Source organism: Electrona antarctica (assembly GCF_951216825.1).
Source record: "Electrona antarctica genome assembly, chromosome: 3".
NCBI classification, from domain to species: Eukaryota; Metazoa; Chordata; class Actinopteri; order Myctophiformes; family Myctophidae; genus Electrona; species Electrona antarctica.
The window spans coordinates 5,472,268-5,489,377 of NC_136808.1; the positions used below are offsets into that span (position 1 = coordinate 5,472,268).

Consider the following 17,110-nt stretch of genomic DNA (forward strand, 5'->3'; position numbering starts at 1 on the left):
TGACGAGTGTGATCGACACCTCCGACACCCAATCAGCATCTATCGCGAAGAGTAGGACATTGAGGGGGCAGAAACCGAGCGCTCGAGCGCTGTACAGTTCACGCAGCCTGAACTGGGACAAGCTGGAGTTGGAAATACCTTGTTTTCAACGAGGGCGGCGCAAATAAGAGCTATTTTAAGCATGTGTGCAACATGACAACTGTTTTAAAGTATTGTACAGTAACAACTAAAGTCTCTGTAATGTTTATGTTGTACTATTACTACAAAACAACTAAAATAAAGGGATTTAAGATCATTAAAGCTGGGCTGTTGCGGCTCTGCTCCAGTCCACGCCACTGCTGACTGCGTCATTCCGCCGCGCAGCGCACGCGCGGAACTCGTAATGCTATATCAGCTCATGCTACTTAATCTGGCGAAATCGTCCCCGTTTTATTATAAATTAAACTATGTTTCAAACCAATGGCTTGTAAATTAACGTCACAAAGTACACACCGTACCTAATAAACACCGACAGCCTTAATTTGCCACACGCCTCTCAAACATATAATATCTAACATTTCTGATGCATGTATATAGCATAGCATAGCATCATGCTACGGAAGCTATTAAGCTGTCATCATGATGATGATCAGAGTCATGCTGTGTCTGTAGAGTCTGCTGTCATTCTGTGGTCTTGGTGGTTCCACCCCTGCAGCACACACTCGTATCTCTGTCTTATCACTAAGGTCCACTAAACGATCCTCTCCCTCTGTTACTGCATGCCAAAGTCCTGTCTTTGAGAGAGAGAGACCCACGGCACGAAACTATAGCTTATTGCTGTTATAATGGCGAGTGTTGAAGTATCAACTAGCAGACCGTATCACATCGTTATTTTCGGAGCCTCTGGTTTCACGGGACAGTTCGTGGTCGAGGAGGTCGCTCGAACCACGGCCGAGGGTCCGAAGGGGAACCTGACATGGGCCGTGGCCGGCAGGAGCAGGCAGAAGCTGGAGAAAGTTCTGGACCAGGCCGCTGCAGCCTTGGGTATGGATGCAGCATTCTAGATAATGCTTTACGTATTATTTAACAATTCATGTCATAAGCTGCGGCTGTGAATACAGACACTTTTTTTTATCTCGTTGAGGGTTGACAGTGAGTGAACACTTAAACATAATACATTGATTTAATAAATTGAATCCAGACAGCCAGAGCAGCTGCTATAGTGTCATGCATTTCAAGTTGAACTTATTAGATCATCCAATTAAACTGGTAAAACCAGAACCTTCTTCAGTAAGGGGGCTTGCACAGACAGAGAACAAAAAGGGAGTTCAGAGTAGAGTTAGGATTTAAAACGGTACTATTTGGCTGTACAGTGGGCAAACGTTTCAGTCCTCCTCAACTGTATTCTCTGGCTTCATGCCATGCGTGGTAATTAAGCCCTTAGCTTGACCAGGTAGCCTACATACTACTATAGGTAGTGACTAGTGAGTGACTCATGTATGCATTTCTCTTTGCACCAACATGGACTGAAACTGTTGATACAGCCCTGTAAAGGTCTCAAAAAGGTACTCCTGATTATAGAACTCTTCTTTTGTCCTGTGTTAAGACTTGGAGTCCTGAGCAGTCCTTCCTTAAAACAAATAAAATGCAGAGTTTGATAGACGCTAAATCTCTGAAGAACAGATTCGAGCTTTCGAGGAGATTACTTGACATGAGGAGGACTTTGACCATCTGTACAGAATCTCCAAGTACACGTCTGAGCTAACTCATATGTGCTAACAAACAGAAATAAAGTCAGAAATGCATCACTGCATCTTTGATCAATACAAACGTCAGAAATGCGTAACTGTCTGTTATGTCTGAATGTTAAATCAATGGTACCGTTTGTGTTTATTAAGTAAGTAGCCTGGGGTGAAATTGCAAGTGTTGAAACAAAATGAAGCAGCAGAACTCCATTAAATTGAAGCTGGAAGAAAAATGAGTTCTCTCGAGTCTTCAAAGTCCTGATTATGAAATTGTTGACCCACCTGAAAATGTATTCTGAGTATGTTGGGGGCGGCAGTGGCTCAGGGTAGAGCAGCGCCGGAACCATGAGGTTCCCCCAGAGTTTTAGTGTCGAAGTGTCCTTGAGCAAGACTCTGAACCCCTAATTGGAGCAAGACTCTGAACCCCTAATTGCTCCCGATGTGCAGGTTGGTGCCTTGCATGGTTTCCTCTGCCATCAGTGTAGGAATGTCTTTGTGAATGGGTGAATGTAATGCACTATATAAATGCACCATTTACCATTTTAGAGCTTTAACGTCCTACCACCAAGTTGTCCTTATATGTCAGTCCATGTCCCTTTTATGCCCATATATGGAGTTCCCTGATGTCATCCGTATATGCCCAATTGCCCATATATGGCATGCCCATATAAGGTTAAGTTAGGTCGCCAGTAGGCCTATAGGTGGTTTTAAGACCTGGTTGTTGTCACGTCACTCAGTAGTATAGGTAGGTAGTTTAAGGCCAGCACAGGGTGGTTAAACGTGATATCATTTGTAGGCAGTTTAAGGCCAGGCTAGGGAGGTTTATAGATTGGTTATATATAGTTTCATGCTGTCATGCCACTAGGGTTTCCATCCTGAGGATTAGATAGTTTTGTTTTAGTCCATTTCCCCAGGGAGAAACGATACAACAGCTGGTGGAACAATGCACCTCATGATGGAAATACAGCATCATGTCTCCCAGTCTTAACTATATCTGAATCCATGGAAGCCAAGTAGTGGTGATAACGTTCATGGGTTATTTTTCATTCGAACACCCCACACAAGGTTAGTGTGTGCTACTACTAGATCGAATGACACCACTTTTTACTTCACGATTTGTGGTCCAGCTACAAAAAAAGCATGCTTACGGAGACTTGAAGTAGTTTATATTATGCATTAATATCATTAATGATATTATGCCTTAATATCATTTAAAACCTAGATGGTGGTGTGTAGTGCAAGTGAAATGATTGTGACTGGATGTGTCAATACTCGATACCCTCGAGGCAGTTTTACAAAATCATTCAATGTATAATGCCACCTAAATTACTCATTCAGGGTTTAATGGACATTAGGTTTAGTACCCCCCCCACACTTCCACTCACCTACGTGGAGTTATTGGCACAACCTTTTTTTAAGCCATGTCATTTATTATTATTATTTTTTCTTTCCTTTATTTACCCAGGGTAGTAGCATTTTCAGCAACGCCCTGCACATAGAACACACACACACACACACACACACACACACACACACACACACACACACACACACACACACTAAAACCTGGGAGCTGACCCAATCTATGGAGCTGACCAGTATAACCACAGTCTTATACTGTTGGCCACTAAGCAGCTCCACTGGAGCAGTTGGGGGTTCAGTGCCTTGCTCAAGGGCACTTCAGCGGTGTTGGGTGAGTGATGACCAATCACTTCCCGACCCAGATTTGTCCTGCCCGTCCGGGGAATTGAACCAGCAACCTGTCGGCAACAAGGGAGCTCCTCTAACCCTTAGGCCACCGCTGCCCCAAAATGTACCCTTGGTCTGTAATTTTATATAGGAGGTTGTGTATGGTTATTTTTTGTTTATCTGGACTGTGGTTCTGTTTTAAAGATTGAATTGAGCCCCAGCCCTCTTTCTCATTGGTTATAACCCAAACATCGCATTAACCTTTCAGGACAAACGCATATTATTAGCTGCCTCAACTGCTGCTAAGAAAACAATTATCAAAAACTGGTTTGAACCGACTGTTAACTTGAAGAGAAATTGGCTTAATTGCTTTTCTGATATTTGTTTACTGGAGCGTTCTACTGCTAAGATGAATGGCTCCAGAGCGGACACTGTGGACAACTGGTCCAAAGCTCTTGACGCAGTTCAATTAATGATTTAATTGATATGACGTTGTGACCAACGGTTTGCTTTTGGCTCCCTTGTCTGTATCTGTAGCCCTTGTACTGTACTGTACATGTCTTATTTGTCTTGTCTCGTCCTTGTCTGTTTGTTTGTGTTTGTCTTGTTTTTCGAGTTACAGTATATTTATGAATATCGATTTTGTTTGTCTTTAACGGTTCTTTTTCTTCTCCATCCCCCCCCCCCCCTTTTATTTCATTGTCATTTGTTTCATTGTTTTAGCTGTCCCTGTGTAAGGCCACCTATGTGCATTGGTGATTTACATGTTTGTTTTGTTAAAATATAAAATAAATACAAAATTGATAAAATAAAAAAGATTGAATTGATGTTTATATCTAGCTTGCAGCTTCTTTGCATATTTTGCTAAGTCACTTATGGTCAGGCAGCAGGCTGTTATCTCCAGTGTGTTTAATTGCTAAATTGAATCTTCTATAAAGGAACACAACTACCTTCTTGTGCAGGTAAACCAGAGCTGAGATCCAGTGTTGACATAATTGTTGCTGATGTGGGAGAACCCGACTCTCTGGCTACCATGTGCAGACAGGCTGTGATTGTTCTCAACTGTGTAGGGCCAGTAAGTATCCTAGCCAGTAGCCGCACGCACGCACGCACACACGCACGCGCGCACACACGCACATTCACAAAGTCACACTCTCATTCTTTCTCACATCCTTACAGCCTCAGCCCTCTCACCAGCTCTCTTTGTCTCTCTCATTCTGCCCCCCCCCTCCCCCCGTCATTCACCCCATCCTCTCTCTTACCACACACACACACACACACACACACACACACACACACACACACACACACACACACAGTAGCGTTCATTCATTATGAATACAATAAGTCATATTGTTTAATGATAGAATGAGAAGGACATTTTCAACACCGCAATGTTCCATTCTGGCTTCAGTAAACCGTTATTTGATCCCTGAACAAACAATCTATCTCTGATGTCGATGGACAGAAAACAAACCTGTGATTAATATGTGAATTTTAGTTTAGTGTGAGTAGTGCTCGTCAAATGATTGATTTGATCAATTTGAGTACTATTTTTGGGTCTGAAGTTGCAGCTCAAGTTACAACTCATGATTCTATCGACTTAACCCATTCTGGGCGGGAACCCCTTTTGGTGTTTTAACTAAGCATTATGTTCTACTTTAGCTATTGAAAAATAGCAGATCTACAAAACGAGCTTGTAGGTCTGCTATTTTTGAAAAATCGTAAAAATGCCGCACAAATCTTTGAATATATATTCTTTCAGAGCGAACTTTTTTTTTTTTTTTTACGTCAGGCCTAAATGGACGTCAAGCCTCAAGTCTACAGCTACCGTTATGTGCAAATTTGTGTATCTGCCAATGCCATAATTGAATCTCCGTGCCAATTTGGCATTGTCCAGTTTATCAAGGTTGCCACAAACAAACCCAACGGAAACTTTGTCTAAACTATTTAGACGTGTTAGTAAAAGTGCTTAGATAGCTCGTAAGACACATTGTGTGTGTGTGTGTGTGTGTGTGTGTGTGTGTGTGTGTGTGTGTGTGTGTGTGTGTGTGTGTGTGTGTGTGTGTGTGTGTGTGTGTGTGTGTGTGTGTGTGTGTGTGTGTGTGTGTGTGTGTGTGTGTGTGTGTGTGTGTGTGTGTGTGTGTAGTACAGGTTCTATGGTGAACCAGTAGTAAAGGCCTGTGTAGAGAATGGAGCCCACTGTATTGACATTAGCGGAGAGCCACAGGTAAGATATTGCTACTGCACATTTTATTATGCTATAGATTTACATAACTAGTGGTTTACACAGCATGTATCCTTTCATTAGGACACAGTCAAATTGTGTGTGTGTGCGTGTGCGCGTAGTTTCTAGAGAGTATGCAGTTGAACTACGACAGTCAAGCAGCTGATAAAGGAGTTTACATCATTGGAGCTTGTGGCTTTGACTCCATCCCTGCCGACATGGGGGTTATCTACACCAGGGACCAGTTCAGAGGTACATATACTATAGGATATATCTTTGCTGCCATCTACAGGCTGCTTCCAGTACAATTTTAAACATCGCTGGTGAACAGAGCCTGGGTCCACACCACACCGATAGCACCATAAGGACGTAAAAAGCATAGACATAGAAAGGTAGACGCCGCGGCCTCCTTGAGCTCTGGGGGAGCTCTGTCTGTATATCTCGAGAGGAAGCAACATGGAGGCAAGCTTTGGGCGGAAGAACAGCGGAAGTTCCGCGTGAGTCACGGAAGGGGACGTTCTTCGGTAGGCCAATCAGACAGGCAACGTTTTTTTTTCTCAGAAAGTGAGAAAAAACTCAAGTAGTCACTTGAGTGGCAGCAACGCAGCATTCCTGGGTAAATACGTACCAGATTGGTACCCTAATGGTCCTGAAATTGGTTCTGAGATCCGAGTGGAGCAGTGGACATTTTGTGCTGATCTCATCACATTTGTCATGACGTCTACGGCCGTTTTTAGCCCAAGGAGTGTTTTTTTGTGCAAAACTAATGCTTGGAATGGATTCAGAATCATGAAAACCCCCTAGTTTGACACGTACATTCTACTTAAAGCATAAGGAAAGTTTGACATTTTTGACATTTTTGCCTGCCATAGGATGTTAATGGTAGGGTCACAAGAAACCCCTATAAAAAAAATGCCCAATACTGACAGCCAGGTCAGCAAGTGGATTCATGAATGTATGTAAATAGACAATATTTTAGGCCAATAAAAAAAAGACGATATACCAAATTTCCCACCCGTTCACCCCATCTGCCGGACTAGTTGGGGAAAAATAAATAGACCAGTCATCGCCCAATAGTGCTGGGGGGGGGGGGACATTCAGACCCTTCTGACCCACTCAAATCTTTGCTACTGAGAGGGTCCCTGGAACTACATATTTTCAGATTGGGGTCAGCGGCCAATGTCATATATATTTGGGGTTCCTTGACATGAATATGTTTGAGAACAACTGACAGAAACATGGGGGTTTTAATAAAACTGTCGGGATTTAGAAGACTTTTTTTTAAATGTATTTTGACGTCAGGCCTAAATGGGTTAAATGAAAACTTGACTGTGCGTGTGCGCGTGCGCACGTACGTGTTTTCTCAGGAACACTGACAGCAGTGGAGAGTTTCCTGACTGCCAGCTCAGGTCCTGAGGTAAATGAGATGGAAGTAACAAGACATTTTTTTTTTTAAACGAAAGATTTGATTAAAATGTGCCAAAAATATCCACACATCTCTCTCCGTCTTATCGATGTCTCTCTCAGGGTGGTTGTATCCACGATGGAACATGGCAGTCGGCCATCTACGGTTTTTCCGACAGCGGAAAACTCCGTAGCCTGAGACGAAAGTTTAACCACAAGCCTCTTCCCGTCGTCGGCTCCAGAATCAAACGCAGGTAAACAAAAAGACAATGCAAACGTTCGCGCTGAAAGAATATATATTTAAAGATTTGTGCCGCATTTTCACGATTTTTCAAAAATAGCAGACCTACAAGCTCGTTGCGCGCCACTCGGTGGCGCGCTATGAGCTTGTAGATCTGCTATTTTTCAATAGCTAAATAATGCTTAGTTAAAACACCAAAACATAACATCTATCTGTCTTGTAACAACTTGTCAGTTGGCATGTGCAATGCCAGTTGGTACCACAAGGTGCACTCAATGTGTTTTGGTTTGGAGTAGAGGACTTGTCTCGTAGAATAGGTCCAGGTAAACCGACAGACCACACAGATAAATGTCACCAAGCTGATTTTTGAGTGGTGCAAACCACTCCAACAACTGGCTTTGTACCCGTGTCCCGTGTACCCGTGTTTGTTCGTACCAAAAAAACGAGCATGGTTGCTATGGTTAGCAACCAAAAAACGAGCATGGTTGCTATGGTTAGTATGTGACGTCACTGACATAGCTGATCGGACTATATAAGACCTTGCACCACTCAGTTCACATGGGTGTGATTTTTATTTAGCAGCCAACTAAATCTGAACATCGACCATATGAAGGCCAGGTCTTACGGCACTAACATAATAAATCAAAAATGTGAACAGAACGTACACGACATACGAAGAAAAGAATGGAAGTGGGGTGCAGTACTTAGTTTAGACAGTTTTTGGTTTAGACTAGTCATTGGTTAGACCAGTCATTAGTCCTACAACTACAACCTATCTCAAACCCTCACTCTAAACCTAACCTCCCACGGGGCAGTACACCTAAACCTAACCCATGTCTAACCAATGACTAGTCTAAACTAAGTAATAAAGTATGCACCCCATGGAAGTGACCAGGTGCATATCATTGTCCATGCTCTGAAGATCAACCAAAAAGGAAGCAGTGCAGTGAGTGCACCACCCTGTGGTACCAACTGGCATTGCACCTGCCAACTGACTTACAGACTGTATGCTTTGTTGGAATACATTAACTGTGTGTGTGCGTGTGTGTGCAGGAGCGCCCTATTCTTCAGTAATGAGATTGAACAGTATAGTGTTCCCTTCATGGGAGCTGACCCTTCTGTGGTGAAGAGGACACAGCGCTTCCTGGTCCAGGAGCATCAGGACACACCGGTCAGTCTCTTATTTATTGTTCCTTCTGCCTTCACAGCCTCTTCTATTTGTCTTATCCATTCCTGTGCGACTTCACATAATTATATATAGCATAATTTCGTTGCTGTCGGGAGGAAACCTCATAACTCAATTTTTGAGGTTTTTGATTTTTAACCCATTTAGGCCTGACGTCTACAATTTTTACGATTTTTCAAAAATAGCAGACCTACAAGCTCATAGCGCGCCACTCGATGGCGCGCTATGAGCTTGTAGATCTGCTATTTTTCAATAGCTAAAGTATAACATAATGCTTAGTTAAAACACCAAAAGGGGTTCCCGCCCAAAATGGGTTACATTTTTGGCATAAATCAGTGCTATTGAACACCCTTTTACGTCTGTGTGTTGTTTCGAAAATATTGAACCAATGGAAAGTAGTAAAAAAGTGCTTTGGACAAAACCTCTGAACTCCATTGGACCCTCAAAATGTCTGCTTAAAGCAACTAACTCCACCACCTCTCCCCCTCTCATGGAAGTAATTGACAATATATAAAGTTACAACACCGGCTTTGATGAGGCTGCATTGCTTTGTTTAAAAAAATATAAGGTTTTCTTAATTTCCTGAAAAAATAAATGTATATTTTTCATTTCCTGAAAAAATTTATATTTTTCATTTCCTGAAAAATGTATATTTTTCATTTCCTGAAAAATGTATATTTTTCATTTCCTGAAAAATGTATATTTTTCATTTCCTGAAAAATGAACATTTTTAGAGTTATGAGGTTTCCTCCCGACAGCAGAGATAGCATGTTTTGAGAAGAAAGTGTTGTTTTGGTCAGATCATCGATGGTCGGATCGAACTCCTAGCCCCCAATGTAGACCAACAGCGGATCGGAGTCCCCATCCCAACGGTCTTTTATGTGTGTCACTCCCCATCTCTCTCTCTCTCTCTCTCTCTCTCTCTCTCTCTCTCCCTGTTTCATGTCTAACTTCACATCACTATTAAAAGAAAGACGACAAAGGAAAAAATAATATTTGACTTGTGTGATGCTTATACATGTGCAGTGAAATGTTGTTGTGACTGTGGCAGACTCCACACCAACATTCATTCTACAATTAGGAGTCCTGGAATGGTGGTGTACATTAGAATGGAGAAAATGTTAATGACTGGTACATATGGAAGCATATTTTGAAACCCATTTTTACCTGAGATCAGATTCTAACGAATGTCTTCAAAATCTTGACAGTTTTCTGAAAAACCCTATGTTTCTATGTCAGTCGTTTTATAGAACATTTTCATGTCAAGGACCCCCAAAAATATATGTAATTGGCCGCCGACCCCCATCTGAAAATATGTTGTTCCAGAGACTTCACCAGAAGCAAAGATATGAGTTAAAAACGCCCCGAAAGAATGTATATATATATTCAATGATTTTCACGATTTTTCAAAAATAGCAGACCTACTGTATACAAGCGAGCTTGTAGATCTGCTATTTTTCAATAGCTAAAGTATAACAAAATGCTTAACCCATTTTGGGCGGGAACCCCTTTTGGTGTTTTAAACATTATGTTGTAATTTAGCTATTGAAAATTAGCAGATCTACAAGCTCGTAGCGCGCCACCGAGTGGCGCGCTACGAGCTTGTAGGTCTGCTATTTTTGAAAAATAATGAAAATATTTATTTCAGAAAACTGGAGGATTTAACACCTAAAGGGGTTCCCGCCCAAAATGGGCTAAACAGTCGACCTGTGTTGTTTCTTCCTATTCATAGCTCAGTTCTGAGTCTGATCTGTTGCTATACACCCAGTTGCCATGTGTTAATAATAAAGAAAATGCATGATTCTCTACTACAGCATCATCCAATCCTAATGATATGTTATTGACCATTAACCCCTGCAGGTCCAGTACGGAGCGTACGCTGGGGTCGGAGGCATTGGTAACATTGTCAAGATGATGTTTGCTGGTTTGATGTTCTGGTTCCTGGTGAAGTTCAGCTTCGGACAAAATCTGCTCATCAAGGTAAATGAGTCAAAGGAGTGTGAAAAACACTGACCATGCATCTGTCTGAATGGGGAAAGCCTTATTTATTTTGTTAATTTTCTGAATGCTCTTTTCACAAAACTGTATGGAAATCACACTGAAACTGTTACGCAGATTTTTTTTTACAAGATTCATATTTTTATCGTTTATAATTAGATCTCATATGGACTAGATTAACATTTTTGCCATAATCATTCAGCTCTACTTAAAGGACCACTTCACCACTTTTCATCCTATCTTCATATAATAGGTCCTCGCTAATAATCATGATAAAATGGCACGATTTCTTTCTATTCAGTCTGTGTCTCATAGGAAGGCTGTGAGCAGTTTAGAAACCGTCCTCCAGTGACATCATCATTAGGCAGATTTTTTTTTTTTAAACAAGATTTTTTTTACAAAAATGTTTAGATTTTCATTATCGTGAGAACGATGGCTTCCATTTTCACATTGCGACCTTTCAGGAATAGAAAGCCTGCGGTTTCTATTGGCTTGTATTCCCCATCGATGATGTCACTGGAGGACGGTTTCTGAACTGCCCACAGCCCTCCTATGAGACACAGACGGAGTAGGAAAATAATTGCGCCATTTCTTTCATGATTATTAGTGAGGACCTATTATATGAAGATAGGTTGAAAAGTGGTGAAGTGGTCCTTTAAGACTAATGTTATCATTATTATGATATGTCTTATTTAAATCGCTATGCTAGTGTACTCATTCCAGGTGAAAAAGAGGTATACTGCAAAAGAAAGAAATGCTATAGTGTTCACTGTCCAATGTCCATAGAATGAGACTATGTAGGAATAAGAATCCTGAATAATAATTGATTATAAATGATGATTTCAATCCTTCTCTTTCAGTATCCGGAGTTCTTCTCCTTTGGCTTCTTCTCCAAGGCAGGACCGACCAGAAAACAGGTTGGCTTTTTGTTTGTAGAACATGATGTGACTGTGTCGCTGAGTTAAAGCGCAAATAACATGCATTTTAAAACTGCTTTTAATATTTAATATCATATTGTCTATGTCCCTCAAAGTTATTTCTAATGGTTTGAGCCTCAATCACCACTCTGATATAACCAGTCCTTGTCATTTCTTTCTGGACTTTGAAAGCAGTTTTAGCTGCAGTACCACAATGTCCTGAGGTGGTGGGGGTGCTGATATGCAGATTATTTAATATTTGAGTCATTATAATACTGATGCTAGATAAAACCAGGCTTGTTTCCATTCCATGCCAGCTTGGAAAATCAACAATGGTGGACATTGTAAACAAAGTGGAAATGCAAATTTGGAACTGAAGACTAAAGAAGAGGAGGAATTATACAAAGTAGGGTGACATTGATGACCAAAATCAGTTGAGCTGTTCCTGAGAGCAATTTCCATTGAAGCACCCATATGATATGAAAGCCTGATTGTTCAAAATTGGTTATTTGTGGGGATAGAAAACACATATGGGAGCCCCAAAAACACAAAAATTGAAAAAGTTGAATTTTATGTTATAGGTCCTTTTAAGGTGCGTTCCACTGGACTAACCATATATTTTTTTCTTCTTCTGTGCCTTAGATGGAGGGATCGTCCTTCCAGTTTGCCTTCTACGGAGAAGGCTACACCGAGGGACATGACCCCTCGGAGGGAAAGCCCAATTGCAAGATCCGCACATTGGTCCAAGGACCGGGTAACTTGATTTAACCCATTTTTGGGCGGGAACCCCTTTTGGTGTTTTAAACATTATGTTATGATTTAGCTATTTGAAAAATATCAGATCTACAAGCTCATAGCGTGCCACCGAGTGGCGCGCTACGAGCTTGTAGGTCTGCTATTTTTTAAAAGTCGTTAAAATGTGGCGCAAATCATTGAATATATATTTCAGAGCAAACATTTTTAACTAAAATATTTGCTTCTGGGGGGTCCCTGGAACTACATATTTTGAGATGGGGGTCCGTGGCCCAATAGAGATAATTCTGGGGGTCCTTGACATGAAAAAGGTTGAGCACCACTGACATAGAAACATAGGTTTTTCAGAAAAATGTTAGGATTTAGAAGCCTTTTTTTAATCGACCTCAGTCCAAAATGGGTTAATAGTGCAGATGATAGATAGTTAGATATATAGCCTCTAGGAGCAGTTACGCGAAATGGCTGTGAGTGTTCTGGTCAGTACTGGAGATCTGATCAAATGTCTGAGGGGTTTTTCAGCAGGCCTGACCTCGAACAGTCTGCTAATCGATCGAGGGAGTCTGATTCGGCTACCAATCTCGTAGTCGAATCATTGCAAATCATGCAAAACATTTTTCGACAGAGTTTGGCCAAATAGTAAAAAAGAAAATATGAATCACACCCGTGTGAAGTGAGGGGCACATAAATGGTACGTCTAAATGGGTTAAAGATTTATTGCTTCACCCGTTCAGTGTTCACCATACAGTACAGCATCTGCGGGATTTCATAGACGGACCATAATTAAGACTCAAACAATGAATAATATTTCAGACAGACAAATGTTTTGCGCCCCAGTGTTTGAACAGCATAACTTAACCTGCGGTCAAAAACCATTGCCTCAAACATGGCAAGCCTCCCAATAGAGCGTCGCAGTCCCGCCTCCTACCCTGGACCAGGAAATGAAACCCAATGCATTATTCTCATAGACATGTATTATTTATTTATTTAAAGACGGTTACGCCGCGGACAAAGCCAACTCGAGTCGTGACAACTCATGACCAATATTTTGGACCAAACAAATAATTAGAAAGAAGAAAAAAACGGCAGGTTACAACACTTTTTTTGTTGTTTTTCTTCTTTGTAATTATTTGTTTGGTCCAAAATATTGTTTGTGTTGTCATGAGTTGTCACGACTCGAGTTGGCTTTGTCCGCGGCGTAACCGTCTTTAAATAAATACTTTAAGAAATGTCTATGAGAATAATGCATTGGGTTTCATTTCCTGGTCCAGGGTAGGAGGCGGGACTGCGACGCTCTATACCCATGCCAGTGAAGCAGACGCTTATAAAGCCAACAGCGCCCCCCCATGGTCACAAATTCATTTAGACAATTACACTCATTTGACTGTTAAAATTGTCAATGGCATTTTTTTAATGTTTGTTCGTATATCATGTTTTATTGCGACCGCCCCTCACTTCACACGTGTGCGATTCTTTTTCTTTCTCTGTAGTTGCCTATAGTCGAATACCATGCAGTTGACAACATCAGATTCGCCAGGCCTTAGTTTTCAAAACATAACTACCGGGATAGTGAAATGTAGCAGGGCCAACCGTCATCCATAATAATACAGTTGAATATGTATCTTATCTTTCAAATGTATAATTGATACAATGATTTTGTTTTTATCGTGATCCAGAGGCTGGATATGTGGCCACGCCCATCGCCATGGTTCAGGCTGCGCTCACCGTCCTCAATGAACCGTCTGCCCTGCCGAAGAAGTGAGTTCACACACACACACACAAACTACCAGACAATATTCACGTGAAGGTCATGTGTGGATACTAGTGTGACGATTATTTGGAGGTGTTTGTGGTGGCTCAGGGGGTAGAGTGGCCGGATGGTAACCGCAAGGTTGCCAGTTCGAACCCTGTGGGGCTCCCCCAGAGTCAGTGTCCTTGAGCAAGACCCCTAATTGCTCCTGATGTGCTGGTTGGTGCCTTGCATGGTTTCCGCCGCCATCTGTGTATGAATGTGTGTGTGTGTGAATGGGTGAATGTAATGCACAATCTGTGTAAAGCGCCTTGGATAAAGGCGCTATATAAATGCACCATTTACCATTTTATATACAGTATCTACTATTAAAACCCATTTTGGGCGGGAACCCCTTTTGGTGTTTTAAGCATTCTGTTATACTTTAGCTATTGAAAAATAGCAGATCTACAAGCTCATAGCGTGCCACCGAGTGGCGCGCTACGAGCTTGTAGGTCTGCTATTTTTGAAAAATCGTGAAAATATTTATTTCAGAAAACTGGAGGATTTAGAATTTTTTTTTTTAATTTCGAGTTCAGGCCTAAATGGCTTAATGCTGTATCACTAAGTATTTCCTCTCTTCTCTCCTATCCTACCACCCCACCCCCATTTCCTTGTTTTCTTCCATGCCTCCTTCCTTTCTCCCCTTTTTTGTTGTTGTTTTCTTCAGCGGGGGAGTTTATCCTCCAGGAGCCGTCTTCGCCAGGACCTCCCTGATCGACCGTCTCAACAAACACGGCATCCAGTTCTCTGTCATATAATGTTCACTCTCAAGTTTCCTTCAGCACTTGACAAGCAGTAGAGAAGACGAGCCATGACTACATAAAAACACATTGTTCAATGTTTCAATATACCCTCTTTTACTGGTCAGAAAATGACCAATCCCCATCACTGGTCAGTAAAGGACCAATCCCCACAATCCTCCATTTGTCCTGAATAGCATATTAACCCTGTGCTTGTCACGCACGGCGTGTTCCTACACAAATTATGGGACTGAAATTGATGGCATGATATTCAGTTTGCAAATACAAAGCCATACTTGCTTGCTTTTACCTTCACTATAGCATTCCTAATTCAAACATTTCAGAAATGAGAACAGAATAAATAATTACATGATAAAGGTGTCCCTTTTATTCTGTATATTGATGTCGTGCACTGATCCGTAGATGAGGAACTTGAATGAATAAATGTTGAACGGACACTCGAGTCTCTCCAGACACTGCTCAACTTCCTTTTTTATGTCTTTGATAGTACGGTAGGTAGACGGGAAATGGGGAGTGATATGAAGCAAAGGCTGCCGCAATCGGGACTCGAACCCGCGACATGCTGTCAGGTTACATCTGAGCCTACAGTAGGTCAGTTATTTAACCCATTTAGGCCTGGCGTCGAAATTTAAAAAAATGTCTTTCTGAAAAACCTCATGTTTCTATATCAGTGGTTCTCAATATTTCATGTCAAGGACCCCCAAAAATATATGAAATTGGCCGCTGACCCCCATCTGAAAATGTGTTGTTTCAGGGACCACCTCCCAGAAGCAAAGATTTGAGTTAAAAACGTTGGCTCTGAAAGAGTATATATAAAGCTTTGCACCACATGTTCATGATTTTTTTTAAATAGCAGACCTACAAGCTCGTCACTCGGAGGCACGCTATGAGCTTGTAGATCTTCTATTTTTCAATAGCTAAAGCATAACATAATGCTAACAAGGGGTTCCCACCCAAAAAGGGTTAATGGTTGAGACTACTGATTCTACCGAATCCCGCTGGGGCCAGGCAAATTGTGAGGTGCAGGGGGGAAAAGAAAATGCTGTTTTTCTAAATACTATTTCCAAACATTGCACTTGTATCATTAAATGTAGCCTGGCCTCCCCCCCTTTGTAGAACAGAGCTCATTCTACTGTATGTATGATAGAAGCCGTGTAGGATGGAAACATTTAGCTCCATCCTTATTCCAAATTAGCCTAGTAGCCAAAAAGTTAACCCGGACATGTTGAGTACACAACGTTTTATGTTAGAAATGGGTCCCCAGCATGTAGAAACTGCCGGATGCTAACTTGCATATGTTGGGCAATTTTCATAATTGGCATAATATGTGACCATACCATTAACAACCTATAGAAGGCAAAATGTTCAAAATTTCATCATGCTTTATCTAGCATGTGACATGTCAAAATAGGGTTTTCATGATGCTGAATCCATTCCAGGCATATTATGAAAAATGCCCAACATGTGCAAGTTAGCATCCGGCAGTTTCTACATGCTGGGGACCCATACTAAACATTTCTAACATAAAACCTTGGTGTACTCAACATGTCCGGGTTCACAATGGGGCTCTATGGGCTGGCTACTAGACCAAATAGAAGTTTAATTTTTACCTTGGCTTTCTTTGCTGGGCATTTAGCAAAATGTATGAGCTATGCATATTTGATTAAAAAAAAAAAGTGCTTGGGGCTTATCGGGACCAGAATGGTTCACAAACCAGTGTGTTGCGCATGTATTATAGATTTGACAATGTAATGCGTGGAGTTTCTTTGGCTTGTTTTTCTTTGTCTGGTAAATAAACTTCATTGCTTCAAATATGTTTTGGTCTAATCAAAACGTTCATACATGACGTAAGTCCCAATCCAGAATGATTTCATATGTAGACTTAAGTACATACTTATGTACATACATCAAACCCAGAACCTTGTGGTCCAGAGGCGAAGGCTCTACCAACTGAGTTAACCGGACACATTATGACCAACACAACCCATTTAGACCCGAGGACGATTCTAAAAATCCTGACAATTTTCTTGAAAGAACCCATGTTTCTGTGTCAGTCGTTCTCATACATTTTCATGTCAAGGACCCCCAAAAATATATGTAATTGGCTGCCGACCCCCATCTGAAAATATGTTGTTCCAGGTAACCCCTAAGAACTTAAGCAAAGATTTGAGTTAAAAACGTTCGCTCTGAAAGAATATAATATATTCAAAGATTTGCACGATTTTTCAAAAATGGCAGACCTACAAGCTCGTGGCACGGTGCCTCGCCACGAGCTTGTAGATCTGCTATTTTTCAATAGCTAAAGTATAACAATGCTTAAAACCCCAAAAGGGGTTGCCTGTCCTGAATGGGTTAAATATTCTCTTACACTCAGAAGGGGGTAGCGCAAGATGGCAGCTTATGCGGATGCTGTCTTAAAGA

General features: G+C 41.4%; 1 protein-coding gene across 1 annotated transcript; it reads left to right on the plus strand.

Annotated features, from left to right (window-relative positions):
* The first annotated feature begins 378 nt into the window (after window positions 1-378).
* Window positions 379-16,501, plus strand: LOC306920908 (saccharopine dehydrogenase-like oxidoreductase). Its single transcript, XM_079497891.1, has 12 exons — window positions 379-1,023; window positions 4,376-4,488; window positions 5,563-5,643; window positions 5,763-5,892; window positions 7,008-7,057; window positions 7,168-7,298; window positions 8,339-8,456; window positions 10,332-10,451; window positions 11,330-11,386; window positions 12,029-12,140; window positions 13,813-13,894; window positions 14,596-16,501. Exons 1-12 carry the CDS (start codon window positions 825-827, stop codon window positions 14,684-14,686), a joined length of 1,284 nt encoding a protein of 427 aa, XP_079354017.1. The 5' UTR covers window positions 379-824; the 3' UTR covers window positions 14,687-16,501.
* The last annotated feature ends 609 nt before the right edge of the window (window positions 16,502-17,110 follow it).